This window comes from Scyliorhinus canicula, chromosome 19 (genome assembly GCF_902713615.1).
Source record: "Scyliorhinus canicula chromosome 19, sScyCan1.1, whole genome shotgun sequence".
Taxonomy (NCBI): Eukaryota; Metazoa; Chordata; class Chondrichthyes; order Carcharhiniformes; family Scyliorhinidae; genus Scyliorhinus; species Scyliorhinus canicula.
The window spans coordinates 3,934,886-3,953,408 of record NC_052164.1 but is presented as its reverse complement, the minus strand read 5'-3'; the positions used below and the strand labels follow the sequence as shown (position 1 = coordinate 3,953,408).

At 46.2% G+C, this 18,523-nt stretch overlaps 1 protein-coding gene across 8 annotated transcripts in view; it reads left to right on the top strand.

Annotated features, from left to right (window-relative positions):
• LOC119954314 (coatomer subunit zeta-1-like) overlaps positions 1-18,240 on the top strand; it is a 35,321-nt gene extending 17,081 nt beyond the window's left edge. For 3 of the 8 annotated variants that reach the window (XM_038779439.1, XM_038779434.1, XM_038779436.1), the window contains 2 exons: positions 10,449-10,487; positions 17,841-18,240. Coding sequence is in view for 5 of the 8 variants with exons in the window: in XM_038779436.1 (XP_038635364.1) it covers positions 10,449-10,487; positions 17,841-17,888 (87 nt within the window). In the remaining 3 variants the exon portion in view is untranslated. Of the gene's footprint in view, positions 1-10,448; positions 10,488-12,310; positions 12,344-17,840 lie in introns of all 8 variants that reach the window. The other 5 variants (XM_038779432.1, XM_038779435.1, XM_038779438.1 and 2 more) reach the window with 3 other exon arrangements.
• The last annotated feature ends 283 nt before the right edge of the window (positions 18,241-18,523 follow it).

Sequence of the window (18,523 nt, the reverse complement as noted above, 5' to 3'; positions counted from 1 at the left end):
AGCGACACGAACACTGAAGGAGGGAGGGTTGAAGCTGGTCTGGAAGTAGAAAAATGCCCTTTTACATTATGTGAGATTCACACTGGAAATGTCATCCTCCAAGTGTCTCTGAGAAGAGATACAACTCAACAGAGTTTGACAAGATCCATCGTAGAGCAGACCTTCAGGATCCTAAAGATGTACTTCCAATGCTTGGACTGCTCCGCAGTGCTCCCCGAGAGGGTATCCTGCCAGTGGTGATGTGCCCTGCACAACCTGGCAAAGGGCTTGAACTAGTACCAATGAAGACAGCTATTTGAAGACAGGTTAACGTTGCTGGTGACCCTTGAAGGCAATTGAGCACATCGAACTCCACAGTGTCTTGTAAGCAATAAAAGTTGGAATGCAACTTGCAATCACTTTCAATAAAGAGCTTGACACATACCCTGAAATTACACAACGGGCAATTAACTTAAATTAATCAACTAGGCATCACGTGAATGTTAAGCTCACAAAAAGAGGTGATCCTGGAGTGGGAGTTTAGTTCAACCTCACAATCTGAAGGTCCGTAGATGCACATGAATGATGCATTCAAATGATACGGCCATTGTGGAACAACAAATGTATTTACAAAAGTGCATGATATGAACAGGAAGTGAATACCCATGAGCCGGAAGTGATATCAATGTTACTTAATCTTTCTAACCCTATTGCTACGGCTTGGCTTCGTCAAGGGGAGGTCATGTCTGACAAATCTGTTAGAGTTCTTTGAGGAGGTAACAAGGAAGTAACAAAGGAGAACCAGTGGACGTGGTTTATTTAGATTTCCAGAAGGCCTTTGACAAGGTGCCGCAGAGGAGACTATAAGAGCCCACGGTGTTAAGGGTAATATCCTGGCATGAATAGAGGATTGGCTGACTGGCAGAAGGCAGAAAGTGGGGATAAGGGTCTTTTTCAGAGTGGCAGCCGGTGACTAGTGGTGTGCCTCAGGGGTCTGTGCTGGGACCACAGCTTTTCACAATACATTAATGATCTGGAAGAAGGAACTGAAGGCACTGTTGCTGAGTTTGCAGATGATCAAAGATATGCAGAAGGACTGGTAGTATTTATGAAGCGGGGGGCTGCAGAAGGAATTGGACAGGCTAGGAGAGTGGACAAGAAGTGGCAGATGGAATACAATGTGGAAAAATGTGAGGGTATGGACTTTGGAAGGAGGAATGGAAGCATAAGCTATTTTCCAAATGGGGAAATGCTTAGGAAATCAGAAGCACAAAGGGTCTTGGGGAGTGCTTGTTCACGATTCTCAGGTTAACGTGCAAGTTCAGTCGGCAGTTCGGAAGGCAAATGCAATGTTAGCATTCATGTCAAGAGGGCTATAATACAAGACCAGGGATGTACTTCTGCAGCTGTATAAGGCTCTGGAAGACCTAATTTGGAGTATTGTGAGCAGTTTTGGGCCCCGTATCTAAGGAAGGATGTGCTGGCCTTGGAAAGGGTCCAGAGGAGGTTCACATGAATGATCCCTGGAATGAAGAACTTGTCATATGAGGAACGGTTGAGGACTCTGGGTCTGTACTCGTTGGAGTTTAGAAGGATGAGGGGGGATCTTATTGAAACTTACAGGATACTGAAAGGCCTGGATAGAGTGGACATGGAGAGGATGTTTCCACTTGTAGGAAAAACTCAAAGCAGAGAGCACAACCTCAGACTAAAGGGACGATCCTTTAAAACAGAGATGAGGAGGAATTTCTTCAGCCAGAGGGTGGTGAATCTGTGGAACTCTTTGCCGCAGAAGGCTGTGGAGGCCAAATCGCTGAGTGTCTTTAAGATAGAGAGAGACAGGTTCTTGATCAATAAGGGGATCAGGATTCTGGGGAAAAGGCAGGAGAATGGGGATGAGAAAAATATCAGCCATGATTGAATGGTGGAGCAGACTCGATGGGCCGAGTGGCCTAATTCTGCTCCTGTGCCTTATGGTCCTATGGCTACGTCCTGGTGGAATCCTGACCTCTTCAGTAGGCGAAGGCAATCTGCTCACTGATGTACCCTGTTGGCTTTAGTGACTGGTGGGAGGCTCTGCCTTTTTTTTGGGGGGGGGGGGGGGGGGGGGGGGGGGGTGGGGGGGGGGGGGGGGGGGGGGGGGGGGGGGGGGGGGGGGGGGGGGGGGGGGGGGGGGGGGGGGGGGGGGGGGGGGGGGGGGGGGGGGGGGGGGGGGGGGGAGGGGGGGGGGGGTCTCCAGGTTGGGTTGCGAGGGAAGGTGTGTCAGTGTGAGTAATTGGAGGGGGTGGGGCAGCTGTATAGTTACCGCTGTGTGAGACTAGGATTTTTCCTGTTTGCATTTCCTGGATAACTAGAACATCAGAACCATCTGAAGCCTCTTGACTTGGAGTTGCAGACGTTTTCAGAGGAACCTGGGAAGCAGGAGGATTGCCTTTTGGGGGTTCATACCTGGCGGTGTTATATTTGAGAGAAAATGAATGTTGGAGGTGCCGAGACTCTGGATTCTTGTAAAACACGCGGAGGTGTTTATTAAGGGTGTTGCTCAACACAATCCAAGATGGTGATCACCCAAAGCCCGCGCAAACACTTGCTGACGGCACCGCACATAAACCAGGGGGAACGATTTCCCTGATCTGTAACTCTGGGCAATTCCCATGGAAACCTTGCTTTGGGACTTCTGAGAGGTCCCGTAGCTCATCTTTTGGGCACATAGGGGGCTGGTTTAGCACAGGGCTAAAGAGCTGGCTTTTAAAGCAGGCCAGCAGCACGGTTCAATTCCCGTACCAGCCTCCCGAACCGGTGCCGGAATGTGGCGACTAGGGGCTTTTCACAGTAACTTCATTTGAAGCCTACTTGTGACAATAATCGTTTTCATTTCATTTTTCATCTGGTCTCTGACTATCCATTACCCAAAAGACCTGAGCTGTAGTTTTCAAATTTTGGCTGATTATACTGATATGAAGCATCTGGGAAAGGTGATATATAATGCAATGTGTTGTAACGGTGACATGAGTAAGCGTCTCGAAGCAGCGTAGCCGTAACGACTAAAATTCAAATGAACTTTCACCCTTATGTATCACACCTACTAGAGTGCAGTTGGATCCTGTGTCTGAGTGTGTGTGTGTGTTTGGGGGGGGGGGGGGGGGGGGAGGAAGGGAAGGTCAAGGGAATAAGCAGCCCTGGAAGCAAAATAAAAACAGCAATTGCTGGAACTACCCAGCAGGTCAGTTAGTGATCAAGAAAAAACCAGGTCAGTGATTTAGGCAGAATATTTGTTCTGAGCTGGCTGTGTTTAGTAAATAACCACATTGCAGTGTCTGATGTATTTTATTTGACATCTCTGTCCTCCAATTCCTGACCCTTAACCAGCCCGGGCCCTACTTTACAGACCTCCTACTCCTCTTGTCTCCCAGTGCTATTTTCAGCTATTTTAACACTTTTGCACATTCCAGAATTCCTAGCTATTTGTTTTTGAACATTATACCTGCAAGTTTATCTAATCCTCATCAGCATTGTTATTTCTGAGTTGCACAAATATCTAAGTTGGTAGAAGAGTGGGTGGCAAAGAAAATCTTTCCAATGGGTAGGTAGAGAAATATGATTAATAAATGCCCGGTGCTGAAATAATTCAGGAGGGAAACGGAGAGATCCTGGTCATATGACATTCACCATCTCTTAGCTATTTCCCAGCAGGAAGATATTTATACACACATCCACATTTTTCAGTTCCCCCGAATCATTCTCCAGCCAATGAGGTAATGTTGTGGTCACACTGGCAAAGCTGTATTGAAGTATCCTGTTGCTTTCTGAAAGTGGCGGTGGCTGTCTTGAACTTGCTTCATAGCCACTGCCACGCTGCATTCCCTGGCCTTACCCTGCTTCACACTGTAGCACTCTGAGAGTGAATGCTCCCTGGCTGACTCCCCCCTGGCTAACCCAAGCCTTCCCTCTTGGCTGTAGTCCCAGTATCAGTCTAAGGTTGTGCAACAGCAAGACATTCTGTGCTGCCTTGGCTCTGGTAACATTATCTCTATTCACACATGTACCAAGCAGGTCTCCAGACAGCTTAAACCCCTTCCTAGGCCCCAAGCTGCACCCATCTCCCACCGCAGGCTCTGGGAAATGAATGTTCAGACATTCAAATTCAGTCATTCTTAAAGTAGCAGCGAAGGTATACAGGGAAAGTCCAGCACACGCAGAAAGGCTAAAATCTACATAAACACAGAATGTAGGGTCAGACAAGCTAGCGGTTGAAAATGAGAGAAAATCTGTACGGTGGGAGGGAGGGGGGGGGGGGGGAAAAACTGACAGAACCAAGTAAAAAAATTAAAGTGGCACAGAAACACAACAAATCCCGCTGGAGGTTTATTTTTATATGTGAGCAATGGGAAGGAAACCTTTATTTATGCTATGTGTGGTTAGGATTTGGAATGCGTTGCCTCGTAGGGTGATGGAAGCAGATTTGATAGAACTTTCAAAAGAGAATTTGGATTATACCTGGAGGAGAGGAACTGCAGAGACATGGGGAGCAGGACTGACTGGGATGCCCTTTGAAAGAGCCGGATACACAATGGGCCAATGGCCTCCTTTGCTGTGCGCTGTCATTATGATTCAATAATCTCTCCATTTCCCTTTTTCCTCTCATTGTTCAGACTCCGTCTGACAGGGGTTCGGGCCCTACTGTCAGTGTCCCATTAAAATGTTCATTCGGAGCTGTGCCTCGGGTTGATACAACTCTCATCTGAGTCAGAATATTGTGGGTTCAAGTAACGGCTCCGTAACTTGAGCACAGAGAAATCTAAGCTGGCCCAGTGCTGAGGGGTGCTGCACTCCCGGAGGTGCTGTCCTTCCAATGGAAGACTAGACAAAGGCCATTCCTGCTGTTTAGAGTAGACTTAAAGCCTTTGAAGAATGGCAGGGCAGTTACCCCATATTCCTTTTTTAAAATAAATTTAGATTAGCCAATTATTTTTTCTAATTAAGGGGCAATTTAGCGTGGCCAATCCCCTACCCTGCACATCTTTGGGTTGTGGGGGCGAAACCCACGCAGACACGGGGAGAATGTGCAAACTCCATACAGACAGTGACCCAGGGCCGGGATCGAACCTGGGACCTCAGCGCCGTGAGGCGGTTGTGCTAACCACTAGGCCACCGTGCTGCCCTGTTACCCCATATTCCTGACCAATATTTATCCCTCAACACCGCGATACCTCTTCAAAAATTAAATGACTGTTTATTTCATTGCTATTTGTGGAGCTTTCTGTGCACAAATTGGTGTGTTTCCTGTCTTGCGTTCAGGGCCTGATGGAGTTTCTTTGGGGTTGGCTGCTACCCTACGAATGTTAACATAGACCATCATAAAGGCCATTCTTGTTTATTTACAGATCTATATATAAAAGTATGGGCGAGATCAAACGGCCACCACACTGCACCCGCAAGCAGCTCGCCACGCACAATGCGGTCAATAGAAGCCGGGAGACCCCGTTTCCGGGATCTACCCAACTCGCAATGCCTTACGAGATCTAACGCAAGACTTTGCGACGTGGGATCACGTTTTGGCAAATCTGCATATTAAGCGAGACACGTGGGGCGGGATTCTCCCCTACCCGGCGGGCGGACGGTCCCGGCGCCGAGGAGTGGCGAGAACCACTCCGGCGTCAGGCCGCCCGGAAGGGGCGGAATCCTCCCAACCTTCAGGGCCTAGGCCGGCGCCGCGCCAACCGACATGGAAGGGGCTTGGCGCTGTGCCAACTGGCGCTGACTGGCCTCCGCCGGCCGTGCGAGTTGCGCATGCGCGGAGCGCCAGCGCGTGCGGGCGTCATCCCAGCGCATGCGCAGGGGGGTTCGTCACCGCACCGGCCAGGCGGAGGTGACAGCAGCCGGTGTGGAGGGAAAGAGTCCCCCCACGACACAGCCTACCCGCGGATCGGTGGGGCCCCGATCATGGCCAGGCCACCGTGGGGCACTCCCCGGGCCAGATCCCACCGCACCCCTCCCGAGGTCCCCGGAGGCTGCCCGCAGAGCCAGGTCCCGCCGGTAAGTACCAGGTCTAATTTACGCTGGCGGGGAACGGCCTAAAACGGGCGGCCGCTCGGCCCATCGCGGGCCGGAGAATCGCGGGGGGGGCGGTGGCGCTGCCAGATTCCCGCCAAAACCCCGGCGTCGGAGAATTCGGCAGCCGGCGGGGCAAGATTCCGCCCCCCCCTCGCCGATTCTCCGGGCCGGTGGGGGGTCGGAGAATCCCACCCCTAGTTTCACTTTAATGTGAGGTACCCGAGACATTGGGATCAGTCCGCTTCACTCTCGGGTGAGCGCCGTTCATACGGTCTCCACAAACGGCACTCGTGGTGGTCTCCCAGGGAATCGGAGGACCCCAGGTGTATATCCCTTGGGCCGGCACACCTGGCAGTGCCACCATAGTGCATTTGGGCTGGGGGGGGGTTCGGGGTTTCAGAGATCGGGACGTCATTTTAAAAATGATGTCCCGATCTCTCACTATACTGAGTTTCAGTGAGCGGAGCTCCTCAGAGAATGAAACGGGGCTATGTACAGTCCTCGGCTGCGCATTCCCCGCTGGGGGCCACCTATCTAACTCGGTGTGAAGTTTTATAGCCGTGTGTTTCTGGCGCTGTGAGCAACAGGAAACGTGGCTAAACATTCTGCCAAGGGACTTTGTTCCATTTAGTTAAATCTAACCCTACATCTCTGTACTCCATACGAGGTTGTACTTTCTGCTTCCCACCAGATATCAGTCTCTTAGTCATGTGACACTGAATCATAGTTACAGCAGCAGTTACATCAGTATCAGGTGCTCTTGATGTTAACCCTTCTCTCTACATCTCGCCCCAAGTCTTTATAAAAATTATGTATGTCCTCCTCCTCTCAGACTTCATAGGGATCGTATCCATGGTGCGTTGATCAATCTCCCTGATCTGGTCCTGATTTTGTTTCAAGGTTGAGGATGCACTGCGCACTCTCTCATTGTTCAATATGAGTGCCTTCCACCTGCGTGGTTGTAAAGTTTCTACATGTTTCTGGTTCCGAGGTTCCATTGGTTTTCGCCCCGATGATTTTCTGTGGGTCAGACGTAATTCCTGAAACTTGCACAATATGGCCGAAGAATTTTATCATAGGCTTTGTAGATTGTCGTTTAATGTAAAGCCTATTTCCTCAAGGACTGTTTGTACACAGTGGCCATGTTCTTCCTTGAACCATGGAAGAGAATGTGGTCCACATGGCAGATTACTGTTTCTAGATCTGAGACCTTGTTATTTGGAATGTCTGAGATGTAGAATGTTCCCAATGATAACGTGCTCCAATAATAACAACCAAATGGGGTGATAAATAGTTAGCAATCTGAATTCTTTGTCCAGAGAAAACTGCCATTTTGTGTCGAGGGTGCATTTTGCTTATTTGACGAGACTTTCATCCACTGATGTCATCAGGTACATCTCACATTCTCAGGCGTTAAACACAGACATATTCAAATTGAACCATTAAAGTTTGGTACTGTGACCATTTCAGAACACCACTGAATGGTTACTGGAGAGCTGACCCTTTCATAAAATATGTGTTCAATCTCGCTCTTGACTTTGAGTGGGTGAAGACCCTTCCTCACTGTGGAGAACCATTTGGGCTTAGCATCTGCCCATGGGATTTCATGATATTCTGTTTTCATCTTTCCTAAGCCTGAAAATAGGATGGAAATTATTCCTGAATATCTCACTGGACTGCTCATTGGCAATTTCAACAACCGTGCGAGCGAGCCTCAGCTGCAACATAGAGGGGTTCCACAATTTCTTTATCCATGTATCTCAATCTTGCCAAATGTTGGTCTATTATTTTCAGTGTAGTCCCTCCTGGACCTTGCAATTGGATGGGGTGGAGCTGTAATGTGGCCTTTTTAAGCTATTTACTGAATCGGATAATACTCAAACACCTGCCCCAACTACCTTGAATTCGTGGGGTGATCATTGACGCTAACTTAATTCCCCAATAATTATCTTCTGTTTAACTAGCTTTCTCTTTAAGGATATTGGGGGGTTTTCTGTGGCTCATGCACATATTTTAATTTTATTGACAAACTCAAGAATACAAAAGAATCAGCAACATGATGAAAACAGTAACGAAAATCGGTAATATGCTAAAAGCATTTATCTGTGGCTCTTCCACTTCTTGGATTTACTTAGTTTCATTGTTACTCGTTCGTTTCATTGTTATCTCTTTCTTCCAATGAGCTATAGGAGCTTTCGATCTGCAGATTATTAAAATGCCCTAACTTTCTACAGTTACGGCTCGGCTCCCCTTGCCGTGAATTCTTCCCAGTTGTACAGGATTTTCCTCCTAACCCCGAGAGCATCTTGTGGGGTTTTGCTTGACTTGAGTTTTTTCTTTTTGTCGGGCATATTGAATGACTTTACTCTTTTCTCTCCAAGGGACACCACTTTCTGCATGAACACTGCTCTGTTTAGCTTCCTGAGCCCTGTGTCCTGCTATTTGTACAGCTTTGGAGAGTTAAATCTTCCTTTGATTCCCTCATCTGATTTAGCGGTCTCTCAGTCTTCTCTTTTTTGAGTTTTTCGGGGTCTTTACACTCTGCTGCCACCACGTTTTGCATAGTGCTCTTGAAAAATTGACAGAAAACATCAGACTTTGAGGTCTAGATGTGTTTTTTAAAAAATATTTCACGGGATGCAGACATTACCGGCTACACGAGCATTTATTACCCATCCCCTAACTGTCCTCACAAAGGTGGTGGTGAACTGCCGCCTTCAAACGCTGCATTCCCGTGGTGTAGGTACACCCGCAGTGCTGTTAGGGAGGGAGTTCCCGAATGTTGACTCAGTGACAGTGATATATTTAAAGGATGGTGAGAGGCTTGGAGTGTTAAATGTACTAGATGCTGTGGTATGAAGAGGCAAGAGTTCAGCTCCTTTTCCACCAACACACCTTTAATGGTTCAAACTCACTCTGCACAGAACTCTACAGATCATCACAAGCTTCAGAGTCCACCTGAAGCCCCTTTACATATCATGTCAATCAGAACACTTAACATAAATGAGACAATCATTGAACACTTAACATAAATGAGACAACTAATTGCAATGTCTCTTAACCCATTACTTAACATGGAGGTGAACCACCAAATGGTGGTGTTTCCAGGCATCTGCTGCCCTTTTCCTTCTAGATGCCAGCGATTGTAGGCTTGCAAGTTGCCATCTAAGGAGCCTTAGTGAGTTCCTTGTACACGTACACATGGCTGCTACTGTGGTTGGTGGTGGAGGGAATGAATATTTTTGGATGGGCCAATCAAATGGGCTGCTTGTTCTTGGATGATATCAAGCTTCTTGAGTGTGGTTAGAGTTGCACTCATCAGGCACATGGAGAATATTCCATCACAATTTTTGCTGTGCCTTGTAGATGTGGACAGGCTTTGGGGAGTCAGGACATGAGTTACCCAGTGCTGGGGTTTGAACCTCTGACCTGCTCTGGTCTTCAGCCATTCCTTGCTATCATGTGGAGTAAATCAAATTGGCTGATCTGGTTGAAGATTGTAGTAAATTCTTTGGCCTTACCTTTTGCACTGATGTGCTGGGCTCTCCTTCATTAAGGATGGGGATATTTGTGGAGCCTCCTCCTCCAGTGAGTTGTTTAACTGTCCACCACCATTCACAGCTGGATGTGGCAGGGCTGCAGAACTTAGATCTGATCCTTTAGTTGTGGAATTGCTTAGCTCTGTCGATCACTTGCTGCTTCTGCTGTTTGGCTCACAAGTAGTAAGTTCAGCAGGCTGACGCCTCAGTTTTAGGTATGTTTTGGTGCTGTTCTTGGCATCTCTCCTGCACTTTTCTTTCCTGAACTATTTGCCTTACCTAAGAATGGTACCATAGATTGTTATTATGATACCCATTTGGGTTTATATTATAAATCTATATCGATCTCGGTATTCTACACGAGATTCTGCTACTGCTTCCAACCAGATCTGCCTCTTTGCCATGTTGTGGAGATGCTGGACTGGGGTGGGCACAGTAAGACATCTCACAACACCGGGTTAAAGCTCCGAAAGTTTCTGATTTCAAATAAACCCGTTGGACTTTAACCTGGTGGTGTGAGACTTCTTACTCTTAGCCATGTGACATTGCATCATAGTTATATCAGCAGTTACAGTCTCAGGTGATCTTGGTGTTGACCCGATTTCCTATATTTGCAACAGTGATCACATTCCAAAAATATTTAATTGGTTTTCCAGCATTTTGGCACGCCCTGAGCTCATGAAAGGTGCTCATGAAATGTTGCAGCCTCTTGCATATAATTCCTCCTGATTTCCACTGAACCTTTGCCATTGTCTCTCCTCCAATTCTACCCAATTTTGAAAGGTGCAAAATGACATCCTGTGTTACGTTGACATTGAAGTTTTAATGATTGGCCAGGCTTGAGTCTTATTGAACCTCTGTACTCTATCCCTCCAGGTTGACGATACTCCTTTAACAGAGCAAAGTATGGCACAGGTAAGACACTGACGTGATGACACTCATTACACACACCATCATTCAGATTGTTGCAAACACTCCAATCCCCATCTCCTCTGCTTCATCACCGACCCTCAGATAATCGAGCAACATTAATTGAAAGATCAGGAATTGACCCTCAATCCGGGGGGCTGATGTGAGAAAGGGACAAGGGTATCCTCTGGGGTAGGCGGGTTGGGGAGGGCGGTAGCAACAGACTTGAATTTCAAGAGCTGATGACTGATTGGAGAAATGAACAATTTCTGCTGTTCCTTCACTGGGAATTTCCTGTGAATCTTCTGCCAAGTTATGGGGGACAATCCAGGGAAATCTCTGGAAATTCCAGCTGTTGGGATTGAATGTTGGGAGACACCGGGAAAATTTGTGAGGAAGTGAGAACTTTGATGAAGGAATCACTGGGCACGCGGAAGGTGGCAGTAGTAGATGGTCCGTAATTTAAAAAGTGGACAAAGCAGAAACAAACCACAGTTTCATTAACCTCAATCAAATCCATGCAAATAAAACAACTTGATTATCAGGATTAAATTTGAGGATTATCTGCCCAACATTACCCAGTTACCAGCAGTCAGCACCCATTCAGAAACTTTGTGAAGACTTTGCAGAAATACGACCCAAGTGGGAAATGACTTGAAGGTCACAGGTTAAATTGACAGGAGCGAGCAGGGGAGGCCATTCAGTTTCTTAAACCTGTTCCTTGCTGATGTGTACCTCACTCCAATTAATGGCCCTGGTTAGCCTTCAAGCCCAGTTTTAACATTTTCAATTGACCTCCGGCCTGATCTGGGAAGTGGATCACAGATTTCATCCGCCTTTGTGGAAAGACGCACTTCCTGACATCACCCCCGAATCACCTGGTTCAAACATTTTGCCAAAGCCCCTTATTCTAACTTTCCCGTGGGAGGAAATAGTTTCTCCCTATCTACCCTTGTAATGATAGAATGTTTTATCTTTGTGAAATCTGTTCATCCCATGGTGCATGGTGCACAGTGAATGCACAGTCTCTGTTTTCTCAGTGTCTGTCTCTCTTGCATCTTTGTTTGAAATGATCTGTGTTTTAAACGCTAAGAGCTTTCATCTGTAACCTTTGTTGCTTATGCACCCATCGCTCTGCTTCTGTTGAAGGGTCTTGGTGAGTTTGTGTATGAGTCCATGTTAGGTCAGCAATAAGCCTGGCTCAAAATTGATTCCCTCCCTCAGCTGACACTCTCACTGTCTGGACTCGCACATCGAGGTTGCTCCTTTAACCATGGAACCAAGCATCATGAGAAAATCTTCAGCGGAGGAGAGGGGCAGGAATGTTTTAGGAACAGATGTTAAAGTATTGACGCTCAGGAGAATAAATGATAGCAGGAAATATTGACCACATGCTGTGATATTACTTTTGTTCATTTCTGAGAGGGGGGTTATTGAAACAAGAGGAGACCATTCCCTCGTGTCTGATCGGCCACTCAATCAGCATATGATTTATTTGTATCTCGAGTCCATAACCTGCCTTGCTCAGTATCCTTTTGAGGACCTTACCCCATAACATCTATCGCTCTGTCTCAAAAGATCTAATTGATCCCCAGAACACGCAGCTTTTTGGGGAGAGAGATCCAGATTTTCTATCACCCCGTGAGAGACAGTGCCTCCTGATTTGGATTTCCCTCGAGGAGAAGAATACTGTCTCTCACCATCCCTCAATATATTAAACACAAGGATTACAAGCCCAGGTACTCTGTTCCTCCGTACTGCTGGGTGAATGTGTGTGTGGAGAATGTGACTGCGAGTTCTAATCAAGTGTCTCCATCTTGCCTGTGTAGCAAATCTCCAGGAGGCTGGGAGTCACTAACAATGTAAGTCCCCTGCCATCTATGTCTGCATTATATAAAGCACAGAACCCTTCAGTCTAACATTCCATGTTGGTGTTTGTTCCTCCCCAGCCTCTTCCCTCTACTTCCTATCCCTCTGTCCTTTCTCCCATTCTCCTTCACATTATCCAGCTACCCTGCAGCTGCATCTGTGCTGATCACATCCACTACTCCATGTGGTAGCACATTCTCACCTCTCTCTGGGCAAGGACGTTTCTCCTCAATTCACCGTTGGAGTTAGTCATGAGTAACTGATTTTGATGGCCCTTGGGATGTTGGGAACATGTAAAAGCATTTTCCCCATCTCTATATTATCAAAGGATTAGGTTTGACTGAGTGGCACCACAAGGAGCTAGGGCCGAGGTGGGGTGTGTTCAGGCACTTGCACTGCCTCACCCAAGAGGCTGCATGATGTAGAAAATGAACTGGTTCGTTTTACACTGTGGATACCTCAGCATGATTATGTGATCAGATCAACCTTTTAAATATAATACTCAGGTCTGTCACTGTGTAACATTGGTACAGTACTGGGGTCTGTCACTATAACATTGGTACAGTACTGGGGTCTGTCACTGTATAGCATTGATACAGTACTGGGGGTCTGTCACTGTATAACATTGGTACAGTACTGGGGTCTGTCACTGTGTAACATTGGTACAGTACTGGGGTCTGTCACTATAACATTGGTACAGTACTGGGGTCTGTCACTGTATAGCATTGATACAGTACTGGGGGTCTGTCACTGTATAACATTGATACAGTACTGGGGTCTGTCACTATAACATTGGTACAGTACTGGGGGTCTGTCACTATAACATTGGTACAGTACTGGGGTCTGTCACTGTATAACATTGATACAGTACTGAGGTCTGTCACTGTATAACATTGGTACAGTACTGGGGTCTGTCACTGTATAACATTGGTACAGTACTGGGGTCTGTCACTGTATAACATTGGTACAGTACTGGGGTCTGTCACTGTATAACATTGGTACAGTACTGGGGTCTGTCACTGTATAACATTGGTACAGTACTGGGGTTTGTCACTGTATAACATTGGTACAGTACTGGGGTCTGTCACTGTATAACATTGGTACAGTACTGGGGTCTGTCACTGTATAACATTGGTACAGTACTGGGGTCTGTCACTGTATAACATTGGTACAGTACTGGGGTCTGTCACTGTATAACATTGGTACAGTACTGGGGTCTGTCACTGTATAACATTGGTACAGTACTGGGGTCTGTCACTATAACATTGATACAGTATTGGGGTCTGTCACTGTATAACATTGATACAGTACTGGGGGTCTGTCACTGTATAATATTGGTACAGTACTGGGGTCTGTCACTGTATAACATTGGTACAGTACTGGGGGTCTGTCACTGTATAACATTGGTACAGTACTTGGGTCTGTCACTGTCTAACATTGGTACAGTACTGGGGTCTGTCACTGTGACATTGGTACAGTACTGGGGGTCTGTCACTGTATAACATTGATACCGTACTGGGGGTCTGTCACTATAACATTGGTACAGTACTGGGGTCTGTCACTGTGTAACATTGGTACAGTACTGAGGTCTGTCACTGTATAACATTGGTACAGTACTGGGGGTCTGTCACTGTATAACATTGATACAGTACTGGGGGTCTGTCACTGTATAACATTGGTACAGTACTGGGGTCTGTCACTGTGTAACATTGGTACAGTACTGGGGTCTGTCACTGTGTAACATTGGTACAGTACTGGGGTCTGTCACTGTATAACATTGGTACAGTACTGGGGTCTGTCACTGTGTAACATTGGTACAGTACTGGGGTCTGTCACTGTATAACATTGGTACAGTACTGAGGTCTGTCACTGTATAACATTGGTACAGTACTGGGGTCTGTCACTGTATAACATTGGTACAGTACTGGGTCTGTCACTGTATAACATTGGTACAGTACTGGGGTCTGTCACTGTATAACATTGGTACAGTACTGGGGTCTGTCACTGTATAACATTGGTACAGTACTGGGTCTGTCACTGTATAACATTGGTACAGTACTGGGGTCTGTCACTGTATAACATTGGTACAGTACTGAGGTCTGTCACTGTATAACATTAGTACAGTACTGGGGGTCTGTCACTGTATAACATTGGTACAGTACTGGGGTCTGTCACTGTGTAACATTGGTACAGTACTGGGGTCTGTCACTGTGTAACATTGGTACACTACTGGGGGTCTGTCACTGTATAACATTGGTACAGTACTGGGGTCTGTCACTGTATAACATTGGTACAGTACTGGGGTCTGTCACTGTGTAACATTGATACAGTATTGGGGTCTGTCACTGTGTAACATTGATACAGTACTGGGGGTCTGTCACTGTATAACATTGATACAGTACTGGGGTCTGTCACTGTGTAACATTGATACAGTATTGGGGTCTGTCACTGTGTAACATTGATACAGTACTGGGGGTCTGTCACTGTGTAACATTGGTACAGTACTGGGGTCTGTCACTGTATAACATTGATACAGTACTGGGGGTCTGTCACTGTATAACATTGATACAGTACTGGGGGTCTGTCACTGTCTAACATTGGTACAGTACGGGGGGTCTGTCACTGTATAACATTGGTACAGTACTGGAGTCTGTCACTGTATAACATTGATACAGTACTGGGGGTCTGTCACTATAACATTGGTACAGTACTGGGCGTCTGTCACTGAATAACATTGGTACAGTACTGGGGTCTGTCACTGTATAACATTGATACAGAACTGGGGTCTGTCACTGTATAACATTGGTACAGTACTGGGGTCTGTCACTGTATAACATTGGTACAGTACTGGGGTCTGTCACTGTATAACATTGATACAGTACTGGGGTCTGACACTATAACATTGGTACAGTATTGGGGTCTGTCACTATACCATTGGTACAGTACTGGGGTCTGTCACTGTATAACATTGGTACAGTACTGGGGTCTGTCACTGTATAACATTGGTACAGTACTGGAGTCTGTCACTGTATAACATTGATACAGTACTGGGGTCTGTCACTGTATAACATTGATACAGTACTGGGGCCTGTCACTGTATAACATTGATACAGTATTGGGGTCTGTCACTGTATAACATTGGTACAGTACTTGGGTATGTCACTGTATAACATTGATACAGTACTGGGGTCTGTCACTGTATAACATTGGTACAGTACTGGGGTCTGTCACTGTATAACATTGATACAGTACTGGGGTCTGTCACTGTATAACATTGGTACAGTACTGGGTCTGTCACTGTATAACATTGATACAGTACTGGGGTCTGTCACTGTATAACATTGATACAGTACTGGGGTCTGTCACTGTATAACATTGGTACAGTACTGGGGGTCTGTCACTGTATAACATTGATACAGTACTGGGGTCTGTCACTATAACATTGGTACAGTACTGGGGGTCTGTCACTGTATAACATTGATACAGTACTGGGGTCTGTCACTGTATAACATTGGTACAGTACTGGGGGTCTGTCACTGTATAACATTGGTACAGTACTGGGGTCTGTCACTATAGAGCATTGGTACAGTACTGGGGTCTGTCACTGTATAACATTGATACAGTACTGGGGTCTGTCACTGTATAACATTGATATAGTACTGGGGTCTGTCACTGTATAACATTGGTACTGTATAACTGATACAGTACTGGGGTCTGTCACTGTATAACATTGATACAGTACTGGAGGTCTGTCACTGTATAACATTGATACAGTACTGGGGTCTCACTGTATAACTGATACAGTACTGGGGTCTGTCACTGTATAACATTGGTACAGTACTGGGGTCTGTCACTGTATAACATTGGTACAGTACTGGAGGTCTGTCACTGTATAACATTGATACAGTACTGGGTCTGTCACTGTATAACATTGATACAGTACTGGGGTCTCACTGTATAACTGATACAGTACTGGGGTCTGTCACTATAGAGCATTGGTACAGTACTGGGGTCTGTCACTGTATAACATTGATACAGTACTGGGGTCTGTCACTGTATAACATTGATACAGTACTGGGGTCTCACTGTATAACTGATACAGTACTGGGGTCTGTCACTATATAGCATTGGTACAGTACTGGGGTCTGTCACTGTATAACATTGATACAGTACTGGGGTCTGTCACTGTATAACTGATACAGTACTGGGGTCTGTCACTGTATAACATTGATACAGTACTGGGTGTCTGTCACTGTATAACATTGATACAGTACTGGGGTCTGTCACTGTATAACATTGGTACAGTACTGGGGTCTGTCACTGTATAACATTGATACAGTATTGGGGTCTGTCACTGTATAACATTGGTACAGTACTTGGGGTCTGTCACTGTATAACATTGATACAGTACTGGGGTCTGTCACTGTATAACATTGGTACAGTACTGGGGTCTGTCACTGTATAACATTGGTACAGTAGTGGGGTCTGTCACTGTATAACATTGGTACAGTACTGGGGTCTGTCACTGTATAACATTGGTACAGTACTGGGGGTCTGTCACTGTATAACATTGGTACAGTACTGGGGTCTGTCACTGTATAACATTGATACAGTACTGGGGTCTGTCACTGTATAACATGGTACAGTACTTGGGTCTGTCACTGTATAACATTGGTACAGTACTGGGGTCTGTCACTGTGTAACATTGATACAGTATTGGGGTCTGTCACTGTATAACATTGGTACAGTACTGGGTCTGTCACTGTATAACATTGGTACAGTACTGGGGGTCTGTCACTGTATAACATTGATACAGTACTGGGGTCTGTCACTGTATAACATTGGTACAGTACTGGGGTCTGTCACTGTGTAACATTGATACAGTACTGGGGGTCTGTCGCTGTATAACATTGGTACAGTACTGGGGTCTGTCACTGTCTAACATTGGTACAGTACTGGGGTCTGTCACTGTATAACATTGGTACAGTACTTGGGGTCTGTCACTGTATAACATTGGTACAGTACTGGGGTCTGTCACTGTCTCACGGTACAGTACTGGGGTCTGTCACTGTAACATTGATACAGTACTGGGGTCTGTCACTGTCTCACGGTACAGTACTGGGGTCTGTCACTGTCTCACGGTACAGTACTGGGGTCTGTCACTGGGAGACTGCAATGTTCAAGGGGAATGATTGAGATCATTAACATTGCCGGTAGTCTCAAATGTGTGATGTCTCTTGAGTTTTGGTGTATTCTTAGTATTTATTTTCTGGTAAATAAACCAGGGTTGATGACGTACTTCATGTTCCTGTCCCCGTCACCATTACTCACGTACTCTGCCAAGGTGCTAAAGAGGGAGCACCGGACACAGACTAGAGGGATATGAGTGGAGTGACAGGCAGCGAGTGGGGGTTAAGGAGGGTGACAGAAATTCAGTTGAAAAGAGGATGATATATGAATAACCGCCTGCTTTTTGTTTTCCTTTTATAGGTCCTACAGTCAGCAAAGGATCAGATCAAATGGTCGCTGTTAAAATAAAACCAGAATCTTGCCTTTTTTCCCTGTCTGCCCTTCCCCCTCATGTCAAAGGCCATGAGACAAACCCAGATCTCTACTGTGACACGAAGATTTTGCAAATGCATTCGAGGAAAGCAGTCAGATCCGTCCAGATCTCGACCACCCACTCATCATGCTGAATGCCTCTGTCAGTTTCTTATGCAGGAGCCCCTTCTGAGAAAAGAAAGAACTTGCATTTCGGTAGCACCTTTCACAACCTCAGGATGTCCCAGTGAAGTGCTTTTTTGAAGTGCAGCCACTATTGTAATGAGGAAGTGCGGCAGCCTATTTGGGCACAGTAAGATCCCACAATGTGATAAATGACTAGATCATCTGTTGTGGGCTGAGTATTTTTTTTTGTGTGAGGTTGGGGAACGCAGTTGATAATTACAGCCTGTTATACAGTTTGCAGCTCTGGTTTGGCAGTCCCCCTTCGCCCATCACTTTTGAGATCTCTCGGTCTCTGACCCATGAGCTTGTGGACACCTCACCTCCAGCGTCTGCCGAGCTGTCTCTGTAATCCTGGGGTAGACCGAGCAGCTGATCCCTATTCCCAATAATCTGAGCACAGATTCTGAACTGGATGAAGATTTGATAGGGTAGATGTAGAGATCTTT